General features: G+C 49.6%; 1 protein-coding gene across 1 annotated transcript; it reads right to left on the bottom strand.

The window, feature by feature from the left end:
* Positions 1-946: 946 nt before the first annotated feature.
* On the bottom strand, positions 947-22,471 carry LOC125111099 (beta-galactosidase-1-like protein 3). Its single transcript, XM_047752920.1, has 20 exons — positions 22,275-22,471; positions 21,507-21,638; positions 21,142-21,411; positions 15,594-15,662; positions 14,910-15,005; positions 13,764-13,872; positions 12,582-12,674; positions 11,145-11,226; positions 10,275-10,339; positions 8,439-8,523; positions 6,937-7,074; positions 6,300-6,380; positions 5,566-5,672; positions 4,631-4,771; positions 4,248-4,319; positions 3,703-3,781; positions 3,249-3,336; positions 2,883-2,997; positions 1,420-1,536; positions 947-1,279 (listed from the first exon to the last, which is right to left on the bottom strand). The coding sequence occupies exons 1-20, from the start codon at positions 22,295-22,297 to the stop codon at positions 1,214-1,216; spliced, it is 2,028 nt and encodes a 675-aa protein (XP_047608876.1). The 5' UTR covers positions 22,298-22,471; the 3' UTR covers positions 947-1,213.
* Between the last annotated feature and the right edge of the window lie 846 nt (positions 22,472-23,317).

Here is a 23,317-nt window from a genome sequence, read left to right as displayed (position 1 = left end):
CAATGCTGGATCGTTTAACCCACTGAGTGAAGCCAGAGATTGAACCCGTATCCTCATGGATACTAGTCAGGTTCTTAACCCGTTGAGCCACAACAGGAACTCCCTATGTATGCCGTTTTATAGAAAGGATTTTGGTATTTGTAGGGGGTCTTGGAACCAGTGCGATGACTATATTGTTTGTTTTCCAGCGGTGTCATTGAAGAAAGTTGATTGCAGTATTCATGCATATGTGGTTTATCCCACCAAGATCATTGGTCCACTGTCAGTAAGAGCTTTGACTACCTCCAAATGGCTGAGGAGTGATAAGACACAGAGCATCCACACCAGCCTCTGCTGTCACACACACCAGATCCAAACAACCAAACTGCTGTTCCTTCTCTCTCTCTCTCTCTCTCTTTTTTTTTTTGTCCTTTTTTTGCCTTTTCTAGGGCCGCTTCCCATGGCATATGGAAGTTCCCAGGCTAGGGGTCTAATCAGAGCTGTAGCCGCTGGCCTATGCCAGAGCCACAGCAACGCAGGATCTGAGCCACATCTGCAACCTACACCACAGCTCACAGCAACTCCAGATCCCCAAACCACTGAGTTAGGCCAGGGATTGAACCCGCAACCTCATGGCTCCTAGTCGGGTTCGTTAACCACTGCTCCATGACGGGAACTCCCCTTCTTCAATTGTATGGGGCCCACCAGGTCACCTTGGAAACACACAGACTGCAGGGAAATGCATGATGACATCACTCTTTGCGCCTGCAACACCCCCCTACAAACACACACACACACACACACACACACACACACACACACACACACACACACACAGCAGGAGTCTGCAGACGGCATATACAATACTCTCTCTTCTTAGCTTTGGTCAAAGACTCTTCCCTTCCTCCCTAATGAGTATGGAGAAGCAGAAATAAAATGCATTTGTTTTATTTAAATCTGCCTAAAAGCACATTTGAACAGAGAATAAGACCGGCTAAAAGTTAAGCCTCTTACTAGCAAATCAGTCACTGAAGATTTTGGAGCTTTTTTAAAGCCTAACATTGGTATCATATGGATACTATAATATACATAACAATTTCCCTATTGATTTTTTAGCCTTTTTGGGGGCTATTGTAGGCAACACTGTGTTTGATATTCTTGATGTAAATCTTCCTCCTGAAAAACTGCCCATGGATGAAATCCAGCAATCCAAGCAGGATGTTAGAACACAGCCCTACCATATGGGTTTGTCTGTGGTATGGATGTATGAACCACCCATTATCTTCTCAAACAGGATGATCTGGGAAGAACAGAAAGGTTGACAGTAAGAAAGGGTGAGCCTACTCAATCCAGAATGGGAAAGACACTTTGATGTGTGTTCTGGAGATGGAGGTAGATCTGAAAGTTTATGAGATATACGGGTGGCTGGGAGCAACCCACCTCGTTGTCCTCTGGTTGAAGCCAGGAACCAGGAAGGTAGAGTGTTTTCTGAGGCCCAATATTCCAATATCGCCCAAGGTTACGTCCATTGATGAACACAAATCCATAATTCCAGTCCTGGAAGTGAAGGAAGCTTCAGACCAGGAACAGACAAATAAAACCTAAGGCAGGACAGGGATGCTCCACAGAAGGGGCGGCATCCTACAAGTTCCACCTGCTACCTGGTCGATGGATGGCAGAGAAAAGCACGACCCAACCTTCAATGCTAATGCACTGCTGCTCCTGACCTATGATAGAGGGAACTGTATTTTTCACAAAGCAGGTCTTCTGCTTCCAGCAATAACTATTAGGTAATAGAGGTGAGCACTGCCACTGACAGCAACTGTAAAAAGCTACACAATTTGTTGTAAATCTGCTTGCAGTACAATGAAGAATCTCAAAACCAAGACCTCAGAGAAGACATTGTGAGGCAGTTTTCCCACTAGAGGCACCTGCTTATTCAGGAAAAGGAGGCTGAGAAGCTGAGCAAAGCTGTCACAGCGTCACAAGGTTAGATTTCATTTAGAAAAATTGGATATCAGAGAACCTTATAAAATAATCTACATTCTGGGTTGGGTCCTATTAGGGAGAAGGGGAGGCACAGATTGGGAGGGATGCTGATAATATTTCTTTTTTTATCTCAGTAGTAATTACATGGCTTCAATTTGTGATAACTTATTGATCTGTATATTCATACTTGGTGCCTTTATGTTATCTATGTGCGTTTACACATAAAATATATACTAGACAAAAATTAATACCTCCCCCCTCAAAAAAAAAGCAAGTTGGAGAACACAGCTTATGGAATGGGCCCATTAGTGTAAAAAGTGATTATGTATGTATTCAGGCAAAGTTACATATGAAACCCCACACACTTGGCCATGCTCAATCCTGAGAATCAGAGAGGAGTGGGGGGTGGAAGGAGAACCACCACCCTTTGCCCTCTACACTTTAGTATTTGAATTTTTCCATTGTGTTTTGCTGGGGTTTTTTGTTTTTTTTTCATTTTTTTTGTTTTGTTTTGTTTTGTTTTTTGCTTTTTAGGGCCGTACCCACAGCATATGGAGGTTCCCAGGCTAGGGGTCCAGTCGGAGCTACAGCTGCCAGCCTATACCACAGCCATAGCAACGTGGAATCCAAGCCACATCTGTGACCCAAACCACAGCTCATGGCATTGCTGGATCCTCAACCCACTGCGCAAGGCCAGGGATCAAACCCACAACCTCATGGTTCCTAGACAGATTCACTTTTGCTGCACCATGATAGGAACTCCCTGTATTATTTTTTAAACAATGATAAATTATGAGGACTGAGAAATGTTGGAGACCTTGGTTAAAAGTGAGGAAGAGAAAGGAAAGCAGAAAGTGAACTGTCTCCACCAGGACTCTTCCAAAGAGAATAGCAAGAGAGGGTGGGTCACTCACCGGTAGTGTCAGGAAGGTGTCCATGGGAGAGGAGCCAGCCTTCAAGGTACCCAGGTAGAAGGCAGGGTGACCCAGGTGGCCATCTGGGACAGGCTTCCAGGAGGCAGAGCGGAGCCTGGAGGAAGGACCACACCTTGAGGGATAGGAAAGCCCCCTCCCAACTCTGGCCCCATACAGACCCCAGGTTTCCTCCAAAGGGACTAGGACTGTGTTGGGCCAGGAACATCGCACTGGGGTCAGAGGGCTCTAGAACCCTCAGCCCATCGCTTCCAGGCTCTGGACCTGACTCCTCATCTGCAAAGTGAAGAGATGGAGACCTCGAGCTCCCTGATCTCCAAAGTGTCCTGGGCAGAAGGAGGAACATACCTCTTGAAGAAGCTCATTTTCAGTTCCAGCGAATAGATGGTGAAACTCTCCAGGGGAATGTCGTTTATAGTAACAGGTCCGATTAACCCTGAGGTGGGAGGGAGGACAGAGCAGATAGACTGGGCTGGACATTCAGGGTCCAGGGGTCCAACTGAGGGTTTCCACATCATCAAGAATACTCCCCACCCAGGATCAGAGCTTCCCCTGGGATTCCCCAACAGGACTGGGTCATGCTCTAGAAAACCAGGGCCCAACCTGGGGACTCCCCTTCCCCTAGGAGAGTCGGGGGTGGGGTGGGCGGCAGGACAGGGGAGGGGGCATTTGCATCATTAGCCCTAGGTTCTGCCACTGCCTGAGAATAGGGGTAAGTGGGGGACCACAATCTTTCCTCCCAACTCCAACCACGTCCCCGTCTTAGGGTCCAAGGTCCAACCGGACCAGGCCCAGAGCCCACCTTTCTGCTGATTTTGAATTTTCCATGAAAAATTGACTCGTCCTTGATTCTCCACCAGAATCCTTAGAAGCTGACATTCCTGCTTGGAACAGACCAGTTCATGGGGAACTTAAGGCCATGGGACCCACTCTCTTCTGGGAGTCCCAGATGGAGGACGAGAGAATGGGGAAGAGGAGCCCCAGAGCCCAAGTCCTCTCACCCCCAATGGGACCCCGTGTGCTCCTGCCCCAGAATCTGTGTCCTGCCTGTCCAGCCTGGTCTGCCTTAGGAAAGGCTGAGGGGCTCAGCTGTGCCTATGATCAGAAGCCCAGCAGGGGCTTGGCGGGAAATCTCCGTTCACACTGAAGCTCAGAAGCTGTGACCCTGGAGGCACCCAGGGTCAGGGAGAGGTTGTTATGCTCACAGCCCCAACTCTTCCTGCCGGGACCCTGCGTGAGAGCAGCACCACAGGCAATGGTGGAGGCAAGACAAGCCTATTCCAGGAACAGGCCATGTTTGCACTTGGGCTGAGATCTAGGGAAGCACCCAGACCCCAAATTACATACCGTGATCCTCGGAATGTACACGTCCTGATGACCATTAGCCAGAGTTCCTAAATTTGTCTCATTCAAAAACACCTGCCAAAGAAGAGCCGGCAGATGGATAGGCCCACCTGGAGGAAGGGGGCAGGGAAGCCCTAGGCTGGGGAGGACGCCCTTATGAAGGAGGCCACGGACCTTGGTGCTCACAGAATCAGCCTGCCCTGGACAGACTTAAGTTGTGATAAATGAAGCAGGTTTCTTTCGTTCGACTTGATATCCCAACACCTCTCACACAGTAAGGGTCTTTAGAAGGCTGTCAAATAGTAGAGCTGACCAGGGACTGACTGCCCTTTCTAGCAGCAGAGCGAGCTGGTGTCCAGCCCGCCTCCAGAAACCCCCAACCTTACCTGTGCCATGTCCTGAGCGTTGGCGTGGAGCTGGCCCCCGGAGCAGATAGTCGTCTGGTAAAGCACGAGGCCATAGGACTGGCCATTCCCGTTGTTGATGGGAAGGTTCTCCATGTTGAGTGGGACGTTAGAGAGGACAGGCTGGGAGGAGACAGGGCAGGAGCAGGAGCCGGTGGTGGGAATGGGCCCTTCCTCCTAAGACCTGGCTCTTTTCTCTTGTGCCTCTTAATGGTCCCCAAGAGTCCTTCAGATGAGAAACCTAAACATATGCTGTGGAGTGATGCCTGTGCCTAAGTCTCCGCTGACCTTGAGACTCAGGGGATGGAGGGTGAGGGGGCAAGTTCTCTAATCCTGAGAATCCAGAAGGCAGTCACATCCCAGCGAGACTGCAAGCAAGTGAAGAGGATGCACTGAGCAAACACTTCGTATCCACCATGGTCAAGGGACCTCTTACCAGAGTCAATGTCAAGGGAGGGGAAATGTGAACCCAAGACTTAACACCTTCCAAATGATGTTGGCCTTTTCTGTGCAGGGACAGGGAGTCTAGTCCTAAGGGGAGAATGGGGACCCATAGCGGCTCAGTGATGGGGCCCAATTGATGGCAAAGAAAAGGCAAAAGCTCGGTTTCATGGGTTCTTCTCGTGGAACCGTGCAGCCTCGCTCAAGAGCCTTGGCCAGATGGGTGCAGTGCAGCTGGGAGCTCGGACCCTCCCAAGTCCTGTTTCTCCCCCCTGCCCCAGACACACACACACTCGTTTTCAAGTTCAAGACTGTTCACAGCCCACCTAGAAGGACCTCCTGGCTCTTGCCCCATCATCCTAAATTTGTAAAAATGCAAAGACCACTCTCACCCTTCCCAGTAAAAATACCATGAAGGGGTCTCTGCTCTGTGGCCTCAACAGCCACCCTGCTCTCCCAAAGCAGGCGGTACTCACACTATTTAAGTACTGCAGGGCATCCCACAGTGGCAGGTAGAGGGACGGCCTCACCAAGGGATACACAGCCTTAGGAGTGGGCTCAGGTAAGGCAGGCAGAGGAGTTACTGCAAAAAAAAAAAAAAAAAAAAAAAAGGGCAAGCGGTGCCTGGGACATCTCCCTCCCTCTCCAAGCCTCTCCGGGACTCTTGTGTCCCAGGTCCAAGCTGAGAACTGGGTCCCAGGCCAGTGCTTCTCGGACAGCGAAGAAAGACCAGCCTGGTGAGGCTGGAGCCACTCTGTGGGCACAGAGCACTGACAGATATAGACCCCAGGAGGCACCCTGGTCAGCAGGCTAAGGGCTCTCAGGGGTAGGACATCTACCTTACACCCTTCCTACATAGTAGGAGGTTTGTTAACTTTATTCAAGTAAATACAATTAAATAGGATGACACTTGCTATTGTATAGGAGGGTATCAGGTCACACATCACACTAAGGGGTTTTATAAATAGAAAATTAAATGTCACACTCATTATAGGAGACAAGACCAGTGTTTTCATGTGCAGTAAAGACGCTTGGGTTTAAAGGGCTTAAAAAGTCACAGCTTTTAAGAGGTAACCTTCAGGATGTGAACTGAAGGTTATCTCTGCTCTCAGGAGTGCCTTTCAGCACCTGCCCACAGGGAAACCTTCCCTTTCCTCCTCTCCCATTCCCCGAGGGCGGCCACCCCGCAAGTAAAAGGACAGCTGAGTACCGAAGATGGATTTAAAGAGTTCCCGGAGCTTGAAGAACTTAGGGGTGTAGTCCCCGGCCTCCGTCAGCACCGCATCATAGTCTGCAAGACACCAGGTGCCATCACCAGGCAGGGCACCCCCACCACGAGTGCTCCATTCTTCTGGCCAGAGCTGGATCAGGGCCCCCAGAGGGGAATGGGAGCCATCTGTCCATGGCTGGAGTGCAGGTGAGGTCAACCTGGGAGCACTCCCCACAACCTGTCCTGAGGGTCTGAGCTGCCAAGACACTGGGCTCATCTTTCTGCTGCACTTTGTCGTGGACACTCTCTCCCCTCCAACCCAACTGCCCTGCAGTGCCTCCGGAGCCCACGGAACAATTAGCCTGGATGCTACCTAGGAAGGGTCAGGTCAAGGGCTCAGCATACGGGATGAGTGGAGCTGAGCTACAGGTCCGGGCACCCAGTCCACTGCAAGGAGACCCTGCTGGGGGCCTTGTGAGCATCTCAGAAGAAAGGAAAATAAATAGATAAGAAAATCCTCAATGCTCAGTGTAGATTGTGGGCCAAGAACTCCGTGTGACAAGGATGTGCTTGTGGGCCTCTCAGGAAATCCCCAGGGCCCCTGCAATGGGTGGGGACCCTACCAGCGAACACTTGCCATAGCTCGTGACAACACCTCTGTGCTGCTCAAAGTATGTGGCCCCATTCATAAAACCAAAGTTGGTTCCTCCATGGAACATATACACGTTGAAGGAGATCTCCAATCTGATAAAATCAAATATGGTATTTTCAACATCTGCAGAGGAGGGAGATGAGAAGTTGAGAACGGTTAAAAAGTAAGAGAAGGCAGAAGTCTCTGGGAAATCTTCCCAGCCCTGCCCCACCACCCACTCAACTCTTTCATCCTTTAGCCTCCATGAAGATTCTAATCAGACAGTCAGACAGAGGTGAAATTGGTCAGAACTACTCTAAGAAACCCATCTTGTCAATATCAAGAGTCTTTTTTTTTTTTTCTTTTGGCCATGCCTGTGGCATGCATAAGTTCCCAGGCCAGGGTTCGAACCCATATGACCTGAGCCACAGCAGTGACAATGCCAGATCATTAACCCACTGCCCCACCAAGGAACTTCTAAGAGCCTTTTTAAAAACTGTTTTTCGCAGAGTCTGGATATAATTTGATTCCAAACTACATCTATTAAATAACAGCCTGAGACCCTCTATATCACTTAAACACCTAATATACATTAATGTTTTGAAATTGTACAGATTATTAGCATACCCCCATTACTACCTTCTGGGATAATATCTCTGTGATCAGTGGTTCTGATTTAGAACCACTGCAAGAGTCCACCATCTTTAGCCACAGCAGCTCTCATTTTTGTCCCAAGGTCATCTTTGCACTAGAAGTTATGGGGATGGGATTCAGGGCTGGCTCTGCTCCTGACTATCCATCCGATCTTGCTCAGCCTGTTTTCTCTCTCAGAGCCTCTGCTCCTTTATCTGTTAAATGAAGGTCCTAGTTCCTACTACATCAAGGATGATGGAGATTAATTATTGGGTGCGTATGTGTAGGAAACATGGCATGATGCCTGGCATACACGTGCTCAGATAACTGTTGTTCACTGGTGGTGGTCAGGGTTGATTTTGTTTTGTTTTTTCTATTTTCCTGCTCAAGGCTGGTTTTTCTCAGTTCCCCACTACTTTCCAATGGTTTACTTCATTTCAGGTACAAGTGAGCTTGTTTTCATAAAAGCTGTAGTAAAATCTCTTCTTTAGAGAAATACTTTCACTAACAACATCTGCCAAGCACTGTCTTGGGTGGCTTATACAGATTGCCACACCTGATCCTGAAAACAGCCCCATGAGGGGGTGGAGCACGGAGACTCTGTGGTAAAGGGCTGTCCCTGTCTCTTCTATTGCTGCCCTGCTTGTTTGCTTCAAAGCACTTGGCAGATGGGAAACTCTAGCCTGTTTATGTAACTACATGTCAGTCCATGGGCTTCCTAGGTGTGGGAACCAGATAACCTGTACCCAATTGTGGCCCTCAGGCCTGGTCAAGACCCTGTCCTTAGTAGGACAGCTGTCTGAAGAGCAGAGAAATGTATAAATGACCCACGATTCAGGGCCGCTCTCCCAGGGCCAACACCACAAAGCACTCACCGATTGCATCTCTCACGGCATGTTTATTCCCCCACGTGTCGAACCAGCCGACCCAGAATTCCATGATCAAAATGGGCTTATTGCTCTAGAAACAAACCAAATCAAATGCTCAGTCTGACAAAAGGGAAAAGGAAAATCAGAAAAGCTAAATACCATAGGTGAGAATTTGAGGAACTCATGCTTTCTATCTTTCTCAACTCAGCGCTTGCTCCCCGTGCTCCCTCACCCACTATACCTTTGCCACCACCCACAGTGCTGGCTCCTTCTCTCCTCCTACATGCTCAAAAATACACCATATGGGAGTTCCTGCCATGACACAGTGGGTTAGGAATCCAGCTACAGTGGCTCAGGTAGCTGCAGAAGTGTGGGTTCAGTCCCTGGCCCAGGAACGTCCATATGCCACAGGTGCAACCATAAAAAAAAAAATGCATCATATGTATATTGAAACATATGAACAAAAAGAAACATAAAGAGTTCCCTATGTGGCTCAGTGGTTGATGAACCCAACTGGGAGCTATGAGGATACAGGTTTGATCCCTGGCCTCGCTCAGCACATTAAGGATCTGGTGTTGCTGTGAGCTGTGGTGTGGGTCTTGGACATGGCTCGGATCCTGTGTTGCTGTGGCTGTGGCATAGGCTGGAAGCTGTGGCTCTGATTTGACCCCTAGCCTGGGAACTTCCACGTGCCTCTGGTGGAAAAGCAGGAAAAAAAAAAAAGAAAAGAAATATAAAATCGGGGTGGGGGGGGAAAATTATCCATCTCAAGGAATTAGAAAAAAAAAAAAAAACAGGAAAATAAACCAAAAAGTACAATGAAGGAAATGATAACCTGACAGTTCCTGCTGAGGGCATCTCATAGTCATGGTAAGTACCAGAGGCGCCTGTCCAGCCACAGCCCTGATTATGGATGGGCTGAAACCAGCACACAGCCCAAAAAATAAGCCCACAATTTCATTTAGAGATGCCAATTCTCTTAATAACTGAGAGAACAAGTAGGTAGATAATTAGGAAGGATAGCGATTACGTGAACACCCCCATCAATCAACCTGACCTAATGGAAACATACAAACAAATGCAAAATACACACCCTTCTACAGTGCCCAGGAACATTTACCAAGAATGGCTGTATGCTGAGCCATAAAACAAGCCTCAACGAATGTAAAGGAACAGAGATCACTCAGAATGTGCTCTGGGATTTTCACAGTACTAAACCAAGAACCGATAACAGAACAACATCTACAAAACCTCCCAAAATGAGAAATGAAACAACGGGCTTCTAACTAATACATGGCATAAAGAAGGCCTCTCCACATGGGGAAGGGGGCGTGGAAGAGGGATGCAGGGGACAGTCTGGGATTAGCAGAGGCAAACCATTCTATATAGGATGGATAAATAAGGTCCTATTGCATAACGCAGAGCACCACATTCAATATCCTGTGATTAAACCATCGTGTGTGTGTGTGTGTGTGTGTTACGCATGTGTGCATAACTGAATGTACATATATATGTACAACTGAATATATATGTGTATATATAACTGAATCACTTAGCTCTATGGCAGAAATTAACAGAGTGTTATAAATCAGCTCACTCTCATGGGGGTCACCCTTGGAGGGAGGACTCAATGCACATTTGGGAAAAACTTTATGTTCAATGGTCCTGCCTTCTGGCCATTGGCAGAGCCTGGCTGAGTCCTCCATCAGCAACCCAGCCCCCATCCACCTCCCTGCTTCCCCCCTTCCCTGGGCATCCCCAAGAGGCACTCGCTCCCCATCAGCCCCCCAACTGCCCAGGCTGGGCGGTCTCGGCGCAGATGGGCAGCAAAGACCTCCTTACCTGCACCTGATAGAGATCCTTGAACTCGCCCTCCTTAAAGGACTTCATGTTGACGGCGGCCAGCACTGCAGAGAGATGGGGGCGCTGCTGAGGGCCCACGCCCCTGTCACCAGGGAGGAATAACAGGACATTGCCCCCCTCTGAGCAGAACACGAGGGCTGCCACACACCACTCATGTCCCTGGACACTTCAAGGATGATGTGAGGGAAGGAGGGCTGTTCAGGAGCCCCGTTCTGTGCAGAGAAGTGGGAGCAGCCAAGTTCACAGGCCTCCATTAGACCTGGGTCTCCTGGGCCCAGGGCAGCACACGCTCCACCGCCCACAGGAACATGGGGATGTGCCACCACGGAGAGGAGGGACCTGACCGACGCCCCTGGACCCACGCAGCTGAAGCTACTTGGTCACTTCCCTCACGATTCTGTCCTGAACTATCCTGTCCCCCTATTCCTGGGACCCGTGCAATATACACAGTGAGCCTCCGGCCTGGGGTCCAGGGCTGGGCTCTCCCTGGGCCGGCCTCCCAACTCAGCACCTCTGTGCCTCCGCAGGCTCCCCGTGTGGGTGGAAACACCTTGACTCTAAGCCTCCCCTGGCACCAGCCCAGACTCTTAGCCACAGTAAAACCGGGAAAGATGGAATCGTGCCCCGAGGACAGAGGCTCTAATTGAAGGCAGCACAACCAGGGCGCGAACCAATGGGAGGCCTTGCCCTTTGACCTTGAGAACTCCTCCATCCGACATCAAGCCTCTGGGTCCATGTCAATGCACAAAGGAAAGAGGCAACAAGGATGCGCTCAGCTCTCTCCGAGGCTCCTTCAAGATTCAGAGGCCTGGCTCAGAGCCTCAGTCCCTCCTTAGTCTAAATTCGTACCTCCTTTGATGTGGCCTTTCAGCACTTCGTTCGTATTATCTGAGGTCAAGAGCAGCTCAACAATCCCTCTTTTCAGCAGGGCCTGTTGGGAGAACTGGACAAAATGACCACCCCCCACCCCTCATGGGAAGAAGGAAACAAGGCAATAAATACATCTGGGCTCGGAAGGGCAGTGTGGGAACCAGACAGGAAGGCGACAGCCGAGAGTCTGCCCGCATGAAGCTCAGCAAACCAGGGGACTGTAGTCTCTGGGCAGCCTGGTGTCCTTTCCATGGGTGACCACACCTCTGCGTGCAGCCTCTGACACCCCATGGCTGTGGGCGTCAAAGGAAAGGCACAAGGGTGAGTTCAGGAGGTCAATGGGCAGGGTTTCTACATCCAGGGGAAAGAGAGAGACCCAGATAAACAGGGGACGATAGATAGAAAGAGAGATACAGAGAGAGATGGGAGGTAACAGATTGGGGAGAGGGGAGAGAGTAGCAGATAAACAGGAGGGGAGGGAGACTTGGGAAGGGGAGCTGAGGCTGCGGGGTCAGAGTCACAAACCTGGGTCTGGACACTCAGGGTAGCACAGAAGCCTGCCTGCCTTCAGGGAAGCAGGGAATCTAATCTGAAAGTCGTTATTTACTGAGAGAGCAGACAGATGGCCAGGGGGCCAGGGGACCCCATCTGTGTGTCTTATGTGTTCACTGAACCAGACTGGGCCTGGAGGGGAGTGGAGGGGTACATTTTAAAGCTCGAATAATTAAAATAATGCTAGCTGAATGAGATGGACTTGAGGGGTCTGATGTGATGACCCTGAGCAAAATCAGGGAGGGGAACCTCTCGCAGACCATGTCCAGCTCCAGAACTGCAGCTGTAGGATGGCCATGGAATATCCCTGCCTTCTCCTGCTCCATCACTGCCTTCTCTTCCTTGTCCAGCTGGCAACCCCTCTCTGCTGCTGCCATTCAGATGTCTCTGTGAGGACAGGGCACATGGAGCCCCTGTGTCCCTCTTAGCAAAGGGGGCTCCAGTTTAGACAGAACTCATCAGCTTCCTGAACCTGGGAAGCTGGGGCTGGGTGGGGCCTCCCCCACCAGAAAGGACAACCAGGCAGGACCGCAGTATCCCCTGCCCTGAGATGCCCGCCCTACCCCATGGATGAGCAAAGGCAACAGAAGAAAGAGTATTAATACTCCAGGTCGGAGAGCTGCTAGATGGCAGCCACTGTCATTATTTACTTCAAGGGATTGAATGAAAGAAGTGGATCACAGAGAACAACCTTTGCACCTCATGTTTCACCTCATAATAAAGTCCTCGGCGTCTTCTGGATGGCCCTGACCGTGTGGTAGGTTCACAAGGAAAGTGACCTTGATCCCATACAGCCCCATCCCCCTAAGCACCCAGCAGAGTGAGATATAAGAGAGGAAGAAAGCACAGCCCCCTGTGTCTCACCTTGTGAAGGTAGGGCATGTAGGCCTCATCCTTATGGAAGGAGCCGTATTCGTTCTCCACCTGCACTGCAATGATCGGGCCCCCCTTGCGGTACTGAGGACAAGCACACAGGGGCAGAGTGAGCTGGCCGGAAGCCTTGACCCACTGTGAACGCCCTCTTTCTGTCCTGCAGCCACAGTCACCCAGACCTTCCAGCTGCTGTCCCCCTCCCACGTCCCTGTGGATGAGCGCCCTCGTTTTCCCTAGATTTCTCATGTGAAGCAGCTCCTCCCCTCGGAGATCTCAAACCCACACACTCACGGCCTCCTCCCTGCTCCCATCTTACGGAGACACCACCACCCTGTGCAGAGTCCCCTGCCTCCCCACCACCTGCTAGGGGACATGCTGGCCCCTCTCCTCCTGTGCTTTCAACCCTCCCTTCCAAACCCACCACTCCCATCACCTAGGAAACTACCCAGAACCCCCAGATCAGAGGGAGGGAGGGACCAAGGGGGAGGGGAGGAAGGGGGGAGGGAGAGGGGCTGGGAAGAGAGGGAGGGAGGGAGAGAGAAGGGTTGGGGGAGAGAGAGAGGGAGGGGGAGGGGGGAGAAGGAGAAGAAGGTAGGGAGGGGGAGGGGAAAGGGGAGTGGGAAAGAGGGGGCAATGCTGGCTCCAGGCAACCCCCCTCCACTCTTGGGCCCCTTGTTCCTCCTGTAAGGGCCCCATGCCTTGAGCCACCCAGCTGTCCACACTCACTCCACATTCATGCTCTGCTTCTCATTTGTACTCACTCCTCAAACTGCCAGCTAGATTCCCCACCCCTGACCCCTGTCCCCACCTAAGCCATTGACAGTGCCCAATACTAAATGGAATCTGTCAACATCTGTCCACTCTGAGTCCACTCCGCTCCCTGAGGCCAGTCCCTGCTGCAGGCGCAGGGGCATTCCCTTCCCCACTCCCACCCCTGTAGGATGGAGGCAGCTTCAGAGAAGGGACCCCTTCTGGACACCTGCTCCTGAGATGGGACGAGGAAAGTGAGCCTGTTTTCCCTCCCAGCCTCTCCTCCTAGAAAAGGCTGCACTAGGATGAGGGTCTGGAATTTCAACTGTGGCCGTCAGCTTCCATTTTCTGAGGAATTCTCTGGAATATGCCAGAACAGCTATTGTCCTATGGCAGGAGAGCAGGAAAGGTGGTCCGTCTCACCTGGAGTGGAACCACTCTGGCGATCAGGTGATCTAAATACTCGTCAACGGCCTCTACAAAGCTGTGGTTGGTGGTCCGCAGCTGCGATGTGGGGTCTTGCAGTAACCGACTGGGGGAGAGGGGACAAGAGGGGCAGGGGCTCAGCAGGTAAGGCTGGAAGGTGGCCAGGAGGGGCGGGATGCTGGGGATCTACCCTCACGTCCATGGTCCTGGGACCACTTTCTTGCCCAATCTCAGGAACTCGCAGCTTTGGGAGGAGATACCCCACCTCCACTGCCAGAACACTGCAACCTAGGAGGTGCCACCAGACCCGCAAGGCTCGTATACCTACTTCCTAATGAAAGGGGTGTACCCGTATGTTGAATACTCTCCTGCATTCTTTTTCAGCTCCTTGCAAACTTTTGTGATGTTTTGAGCACAGCCCAGCCTTAGGCACAGAGTTGCCTTCCCTCTAAGACCCAGGACTTTAAGACAGAGGGGAAATGACAGCCAGGAAGTGGCCTGTCACCTGCAAGATGCAGGGCAGGGACTGCAGGTAACCTGCACATCAAATCAAATCACTTCCTGTCCCCAAGTCAGGCTTCTCCTGCCCCTGAGATGGGGTGGAGAACAAGCCCGTCCTGGAGGAAAGCAAAGCCTCTCCTGACCGGGGAGTAGACTGTCCACCTGGGGGCAGAGCATGGACCAATAGGGGGTTCCGTCAGCTCTAGAGGTAATGGAACAGCATCCTTAGATCCTCCTCCTGAACCTTAGTTGTCTGGACCAAGGGCCAGCATCACAGAGGAAGGACCAGTCAAATAAAATGGGGAAGGATGGGAGCTGAGGGTCTCAGCACTGGGGAGAACTTGGCTTCCATCAACAACCAGGAGTGGTCAGGATGGGCCTAGAAGTTCTCAGAGCCTCCCTCCAAGGAAACAGAGATGGCCAAAACTGCCTCCCAGAAAGAAACAAGAGCAGTAGCAGCTGATGCGTCCTTTCCCCACACATGTACCAGGACCAGCATCTCAGCTGAGGAAGGAGAACTGAGCAACACCACTCCTCAGCCCCTCAGCACATCACCCAGGATGCTGTGAGGAGACAGAGCTCTCAAGACTAGGTTATAAGTGTTAGTCATGCTTCACTGCGGAGGACTCCAGCCCCACTCACCTGGGCAGGCCCCCAAGGTCGATCTCACTGCAGATGTAGGGGCCTGGACGCAGGATCACCCACAACCCAACCTCCGCAGCCAGCAGGACGAAGGCCCTGGGGGGGCGAGGGGCAGTGTCAGCAGCTCTCAGACCTCAGAACCAAGGTGAGGTGGGGGGTGGAGGATGAGGTGGGGGGTGGAGGGTGGGGTGGGGGGTTGCAGCCCAGCAGCACTGCAAGGCAGAGCCCACCCATCTCCTCACCTGCCCTCCTGTCACCCAGGGGCTGGGGACACTGAGGGCAGAATGCCATCTGTCCTCTTCCTCTCGAGAATGCCCACTCCAGGTCACAGCAGTAGTCCCCACCCAGGACATCTGCATAGCCCCTCTGGACAAAAGGCCTCAGAAGGGGTACCAGGGTCCAGACAGTGAGCCTGGCCCCAGTGGCCTTACAGCCTGGAGGGGCAGACCCTGGCCCCAACCATGCACCCGGACCACACTGCAGACCAGGAGACCCTGGAGACAGGGTATCTCTGGGCTGCAGTGAAGAGGTCTGGGCTCAGGGAGGCAGGCCCAGGCCCCCAGGAGTAACCGGGTCATAGCCAGTCTCTCTCTTTTCAGAGCAGAGCTGAGATGGGCCTGTGGTTCCTCATTGACCACAGGAGCACCCTCCACCCCCGGCCATCACAGAAGCAGCAGCACCTACTCCATGTCCAGGTTCCCAGAGAAGTCAAATTTGCCTCTTTCTGGCTCATGGAGGTTCCAGGGAACGTAGCTGTGGTAGGAAAAGGGAGGTGCAATAAGCATGTTTTCCTTTCTTTCTCCCAAGTTCCTGGGTCAGTCCCAAGCCCGTGTCAAGCCTTGGGAATATTCTATAATAAATTGAAGCTTTCAGTAGCATTTATACCTCGTTACATGAACAGTGGTCATTTTCAATGGTCTCTTTCTCTGCTACCCACTTGTGGTCTAAGCTGCCAATAATCCTATGATTCTAGATCCTTGAATTTATGCATAAATTATCCCACTTACCATCCTTTTCTTTATAATATCCATTAAAGACAAGGAAAAAACCACAAATATCTATATATACCCGATTATTGGTGAGAATTCATCAAAATAAGAATAGAGGAGGAGTTTCTATGAAGATAATGGAGGTAAAATAATGGAGGGTCCCACTTGCAGATCTTAGCAAGAAGGACCCTGCCAGGACCTCCCTGCTAGGGCTGAGTCTGTAGGGCTAAAGAGACATGTAAAATTTTTATTATGTGCTATTTTTAATAGGTGACTATCTTTTTGTGTGTCACCAACCAAGGTTTTGAGTATTGTGTTTTCATAAGCCCTCCCTATAGTTCTTGATATGCAATTTTGCAGAGCGCAGATTTTTAAGAGTGCATGTGTTGCTTTATGGCAAGACTGACTATATTTTGAGAATTTTTGTTAGGAGGAGGGATGAAAAGGTGGCTTGTTAAAGATTAACTATGCCTGGTAAAGTTTATAGCTATACATGGAGAGAACAGGATGAAAAAAAATTGCTGAATTATGTTTAAAAGTGACTTAAAATTGCTGGGGAAAAAACCTTGAAAATGAAAAGATGGAAAAAGATACAGATGATGAAAAATTATTCTAGCAATCTTAAATAGAGGCAACATGGAAAAAGAAAAAGAAAAAGATTGTAAGGGTATAGACTTGAACAACACAATTGAAAGGCTGGATCCAATGAGAATACAGAGAACTCAGTGGCCAACAATGTAGGACTATCCTTCCTAAAAAATGCATTAAACAGTTGTGAAATCCAAAATAAATCTCAGCGAATTCCAAAAACCTACATCTCATCATCTGTGATCCCAAGTCAAGTGCAATTAAATTAGAAATTTTCACTTTAAAAATAGTAAAAGGTGGAGTTGCAATCATGGTGCAGTGGAGACGAATCCGACTAGGAACCATGAGGTTGCGGGTTTGATCCCTGGCCTTCCTCAGTGGGTTAAGGATCCAGCGTTGCCATGAGCTGTGGTCTAGTTTGCAGATGCGGCTCGGATCCTGCGTTGCTGTGGCTGTGGCGTAGGTGGGCAGCAGACAGCTCCAATTCGACCCCTAGCCTGGGAACCTCCATATGCCATGGGTGCGGCCCTAAAAAAGACAAAAGACAAAATAATAATAATAATAATAATAATAGTAAAAGGTGAAAGAAATAAAACAGAAAGCATATTCCCAAAGAGCCGAAATATTTGAAACCAAATGATGTTTCTACTACATGGTAAAATTTATGGGATATATAACCAAAGCAACACCTAGGGGTACATGGACATCCTTAAGTAAATATATTAGAAACCATAAAATCTTGGAAAGAATATGAGCTAAATCATCAACTCAAGAGACAGAGAAAGAGGAGGAGGAGAGAGAAGGCACAAAATCAAGTAGAAAATTATACATAGCTCATAAATCGTGAAGTAGAGAACAAGAAGATATAGAAGAGATTAATAAAGCTATAAGTTAGTTCTTTGAAAACACTAAAAGTTTAGATGAAATTGAGAAAGAAAAACATCCCAAATATACAATATGATGTATAACTTCCAAGAAAGAAAGAATTTTTAAAGTTCCAGTCAATCTAAAAGAAGAAAAGGAAAGGAAAAAAAAATCCTTAGAATCAAAATAGAAAATACTCTCGGAGTTCCCGTTGTGGCTCAGCTAGTTAAGAAACTGACTAGTACCTATGAGGCTGTAGGTTCAATCCCTGGGCCTGATCAGTGGGTTAAGGATCCTGCATTGCCAAATGCAGCATAGGTTGCAGATCAGGCATTGCTATTGCTATGGTATAGGCCAGCAGCTGTGGCTCTGATCCCCTAGCCCAGGAACTTCCATATGCTGCAGATGTGGCTTTAAAAAGAAAAAATAGAATACACTCTAGAAGAAACAGAAATACAAGTTAAACAATAACTAGTCAAGAAAATTATATTTTTCCCCAAATCTTCACCTCACAATGACAAAAGAAAATAGCAGTCACAAAGTTTTACAAGTGAATTTTAAGAAACATTGAGGGTAAAGATAATTCTTTGGCAAAATATTTTCAGTGACTAGAAAAAGAAGTCAGTTGATGGGTTTATTATACGACTGATTTCAAAACTGGACAAGACACTCAGAAGTAAAATTTTAAATCGAGTTTTAAATATACATATTTAAATTTTAAATATACATATCTGAAGAGAAAGAGTAGCAAATCTAGTCCAGCAATGTGTGTGTGTGTGTGTGTGTGTGTGTGTGTGTGTGCACGCGCGCGTGCGTATGTGTGTGTCCCCACAGGGGTATGTCTCATAACCAAGCAGAATTTATCCCAGAGCTGTGGGTGAGTTGAACATAAGAAAATTTTTCAATGTAATTTACTGATTTAACAAAAGGGTGAAGAAAAAGCACATCATCCCTTCAATAGATGCAGAAAGGCCCTCAATGAAATGCAACAATAATTTATAATTAGATTATTTGCACATTAGATGAGCCCATTATTTTTTTACTGCTCTCAGCTTCCAATTCACTGTTCAGAATCAGCTCTGCAATAAGGGACCCACCCTGGAAGTGTGGCTCCTTCAGTGAATGTGATGCCTAGCTTTGCCACAAGGGGGCGGTGGAAACGTGCAGGCGCAAAGTGCTTCTGCTCTGCATTTGTACTTCCCTGGTCCTGCCTGTGGCTGCTCCCTGGTGAGGACATCCCACAGTCCTCACTTCTTCAAAAATTCAATACATTATAAGTATCATATCAACAAAAAGAGAAGGAAAGGCAAGGAAATTCAAATCTTTTGGAATGAATATAATGAATACAGTTACAGATGTAAAGCATTACACTACGAGCCCCATAGAGTCTGCTAAAGCTTTTCTGCTATTCCCTTTCTGTAGTGAGAGTTTGAGCTTCTCTGGGACTGCCTTTTCTTCTTCCTGATGTTAACTAACAAAATCCCACAGCTTAACCATGAAAACAACAGACCTTTCTAATTGCAGGTGACAAACATCTCATCAAGAAAGAGAAAAACAAGGAAATTTAGTCAGTATCTAGGGATCACTGATATAAATAATCCATAATGACTCATTCAGTTTCTCCATAACCCCACAATTAGAAGTTTTTATGTTGAGTGTAAAGACATTTAGGAACATAACATAGGCAAAAATGTTATGTTGCTGTTACCTTAAAAAAGAAGAAGAAACAAAATATACTCTGCATCACAACATAACGAAAGAGCCTGAACAAGATCTCACAGGAAGAGTTACATGGCACTGAGGATGTGGTCCCCGAGGCCCAAGCAGAGTCCAATTTGAAAGGCAGTGGGCCTAGACCCTGCCCAACCCCCACAGAGCCCCACTGTTCCTAACCGTAGGACACTGGGAAAGTGTTCTCACCCAGCAAAGACAGGATTGCTGCAGGAAGGGTTGGGTCACTGCTTCCCAGGGTTTGAATAGGCCTGGCCATGTGTAAATCCATGTGGCCAGAAGGGGAGATGGCTGGTAGGCTCCTGGGACCTCACCCTACACATTCAAATTCTTGACTCTGGGTCCCAGTGATGGCAGGATCCTTACACACTTTGGGAGGCGCCCATTTCCACGGAGTCCGACACATCCTCTACCAGCTGCTTCAACAGTGTCTTCTCTGGGCTCACCCTCAACCCACCATTATCGACTCCCAGTTGTTTCAGTTTCAAGATTTTCCTGGAAACATGTCCCTTGTGAAGGGGACACCACTATTCCCCATTGAAATATGGCTTCTGCTCTGGGCGAGGTTTTTATACGCAGGCAGGAGCCTATGATCCTTGCAACCTTGGGGTAGCCTCACTCCCACAGCGTGGTCAGGCTTGGGCAAGCTGACCCCGGATGAGCCTACAGGGCCCCCGTGCTTCCCATCTCCCTGCATAGTGGGACCCACACCATCCACCTCCAGAGAAGTGGTTGGGATTAAGCCATGTCATGAAAATGCTCAGAAAATGCCTAGTTCACCATAAATACATGTCTCCTTTTGTCCCTAGACACCTAATCATGTTAGATGATATTAAATTCATGTTTAAGTTCTTCTGATTGACTAAACTTGGTTTGTATTTTTTTTTCACCATAATTGACTATGTATATATGCCAAGCACTGTAAGAGGCATTTTTCACAAAAATTAGAGATTTTATCTCACATAATCATCAACAGGACCTTATAAGGCAGTTGTTTTGTTGTGTTGCTTTTTAGGACTGCACCTGCAGCATATGGAATTTCCCAGGGTAGGGGTTGAATTGAAGCTGCAGCTGCTGGGCTACACCACAGCCACAGCAACACAGGATCCGAGCCACATCTGCAACCTACACCACAGCTCACAGCAATGCTGGTTCCTTAACCCACTGAGCAAGTCCAGGGATTGAACCCACATCCTCATGGATCCTAGTTGGGTTTGTAAACTGCTGAGCCACAAAGGGAATTCCTATAAGGCAATTGTTATTCTGCCAATTGAAGGGCCTGGGATGTGATGGCTGGAGGCAGAGACAGGACTGAAGACCAGGCCGACCTGACTCTAAACCGGGTGCTCTCAATCACTAAGCTCCAATATCCACTCCCTTTCACCATTAAAATTCACTTTATGGATACTGGTATTTCCTTACAGGTTTTTTCTTCTGATTCTACTATTATTCCTATTATTATTTATTATTATAATGGTGTTCATGTCCACATAAATAAATGAAAATTGTTTGTAAAACACCACACATTTGGAGTTCCCGTCATGGCATAGCGGAAACAAATCCGACTAGGAACCATGAGGTTGCGGGTTTGATCCCTGGCCTTCCTCAGTGGGTTAAGGATCTGGCATTGCCGTGAGCTGTGGTGTAGGTCACAGATGCGGCTTGGATCTGGTGTTGCTGTGGCTCTGGCATAGGCTGGGGTAACAGCTCCAATTAGACCCCTAGCCTGGGAACCTCTATATGCCGAGGGTGCGGCCCTAAAAAGACAAAAGACAAAAAAAAAAAAAAAACCCAAAAAACAAACAAAAAAAACCCCACCACACATTTAACTGGAAGCATACTTTTGAGCATCTTTTATAAAGCTGAGTTCCCTAAGGGGCGATGGCCCTCCCACTGGAGAGGTTCCGAGAAGAGCAGAGAGCCTTTACTCTTTCATATTCTTCCCAGTAACCTAGGATGGACCATAGCGAATTAAGAATGAAGTGTAAGTGACACAAGCTGAAAAGGCACGGAGGCTCTGAGCCCTGAGATGTCAGAGCCCCTGTGGGGCTGGCACTCACGTGGTAACCGTGTTGAAGCCACAGGCCTTCAGCTTGAGCAGCCGGTCCCTCCAGGACTCCCTGGGCACCCGGAAGTAGTGGATGGAGCCCCCCAAAATGAGGAACTCCTGACCCTCCAGCGTGAAGTACGGATTTCTCCCAGCCCTCTGTTCTGTCTGAAGCCCCACAGAGCGATCCTGCAGCTCCAGGGGGGTCAGGTGAGACCAGTTATACCTGCGGACAGCGAAGACAGAGAGAGGGGAGCCGGGAGACAAGGAGGCTTCGGAATCCCTGGCAGAAAGAGAAGACATGTTAACAATGGCCCTGCTCTGAGGTTATTTCCTCCAAGAAAGAAGAGGAGGCCCCTCCCTCCCGCTCAGGCCAACCTGTGCCCCTTTGGCTCTGGCTGCACTTTTTCAAATATAAAATTTTGTCTGTTTTTCATCCGAGGAGCAAAACCTGATGAGATAAACGGCAGGGAAACGATGCACAGGATTCTTCTCCAGGACACACAGGGGCTGAAAGGAGAAAGGACAGAGGCAGCTCACAACCACAGGCAGGGCTCTGGGTAAACTGACCCACAGGAAGGCTGGGCTCTACCTGGGCCCTCCCATGGCCCAGCACCACCAGGGTTGCCCACAGCCCACCGCAGTCTGGGCAGAGAGCCTGGGGTGGACCCTCAGTCCTAAAAGCCTACAGCCAGGTGTAGGACAGAGCTGGCACCAGGAAGGGGTCCTGATAAAGATGGAGGAAGGGAAAGGCTCTGGGAGAGGGGGGAGCAAGACATCCACCAGGTTCGGGAAGGACTGGTTTCAGGCAACAGGAGCATCCTCTCAGCACACACACCCTGACTTTCTTCCATCAGAGGCAATGCACAGACCCCCAGCAGGCGAGAAGAGCTGGCGCTGGAGGAGAGAAGGCTTGACAGGGAGGTTGAGAGGAGAGAGTCGAGCAGATTTGCGGGCCCAGGAGAGTGTCCCGGTCCAGAGAGGCCTTTGCTCCAGCACGTCCACAGGGTTCGGCGAAATAAATAAAGGGGTCTAGGAGGTTCCCAGGAAAGTGTCCTCCGAGTTAACGGGGAACCAGGGTGGGGCGTGAGGGAGCCTGCGTCTGCCTGGAAGGGCCGATGGGCTGGGGAAACGCGGGACCTTCACCTGAAGCGCGGCGGGGAACCCATCACTGCGCATTCGAGGAACGAAGGTCGCCCTGCTCCCGCCGCCTCTTCGCTGCCCGGATGTTTCTCAGGGACGGGGAATGCGCGGCCGCTCAGGGGCGCGCCGCCCAGGGACGCAGGGAACAGGAACCCAGGCAGAGAGTCGGGTTCTGGGCGGCAGGACCAGCGAAGCCCTGCATCCGACCCAGGGTGTCGGAATCCCTCCCTGCGCAGATGCCTTAAAGCCGGGGGAAGTAAGGCAGGAGGGTCTTGGGTTGTTGCCCTGACCTTGATTTTCCGAAACTGTGTGTCCCCAGCCAAATGGGACAGAAAGGCGAGGAGGAGTGGGACAGAAGGACAGCTTAGCCTACGCACCATGTACGGGAAGGGAGAGTGGGGACGTTTGCATTCCGCTGGTTCAGCAACTTTGGTGGGAACCCTTTGGTTCCAGACACACAATACGGTGGCAAAAGCTAAATAGAGATTCCACCGGGTGCAGTGGATACGTGGGCGAGGGACACTGCGTACCCGAGAGCACTACTAGTTTTCCCAAACCGCGTCGGTGAATGAGTGAGAATTATCAGAGCAAGGAAAAGTGGGAATGCTATTCCTCTCCGTGGGAATAGCCAGATTGTAGTTTGGAATTCTTTTGGTGACAAAGCAGCAGGAGATAGGGCTGCAGAGATCAGTTCCTGAGGAGGCAGGTGGAGAGCGCGCTGGAAGCGGTGCTAAGCGCCTTGCTCTCAGGCAGGAAGTCAGTCATTTATTAGTTTTATGGCCTCCACTTGCTACAAGGTGGGGCTAGATGAGAAACAGGTTGTCCCAGAGGAGCTGTGAGTTGTTCTCTGGGAAGTGGGGGTGTACCACTAAGAAGAGGGAGGGATTTCAGAAAATTGTGAAGTAGAATTGGAAGCTCTTAGTAATTGATTGGATGATGGCAGCAAAGGGGAGAGGAGTCTGGATGGCCTCTGTGTTTCGGGCTTATGGGAGTGGGGACAACAGTGATGACTTTGCTGGGGTCAGAAACCCAGGAAGTCACGGAGG

This window comes from Phacochoerus africanus, chromosome 11, assembly GCF_016906955.1.
Source record: "Phacochoerus africanus isolate WHEZ1 chromosome 11, ROS_Pafr_v1, whole genome shotgun sequence".
In the NCBI taxonomy this organism is placed as follows: Eukaryota; Metazoa; Chordata; class Mammalia; order Artiodactyla; family Suidae; genus Phacochoerus; species Phacochoerus africanus.
Note: the sequence above shows the minus strand (reverse complement) of the source record. Positions and strands in the feature narration are given on the sequence as shown.

Bases quoted from the DNA above. Each gene is read 5' to 3' on its own strand.
- LOC125111099 (XM_047752920.1), bottom strand. From the start codon at position 22,297: ATGGGTTCCCCGCCGCGCTTCAG. The intron at 7,075-8,438 runs GTGAGTGCTTTG...CCTCCTCTGCAG, and splicing joins TGCCGTGAGAGATGCAATCG to ATGTTGAAAATACCATATTT. The intron at 6,381-6,936 runs GCAAGTGTTCGC...GGTGTCTTGCAG, and splicing joins AGGTGTTGTCACGAGCTATG to ACTATGATGCGGTGCTGACG.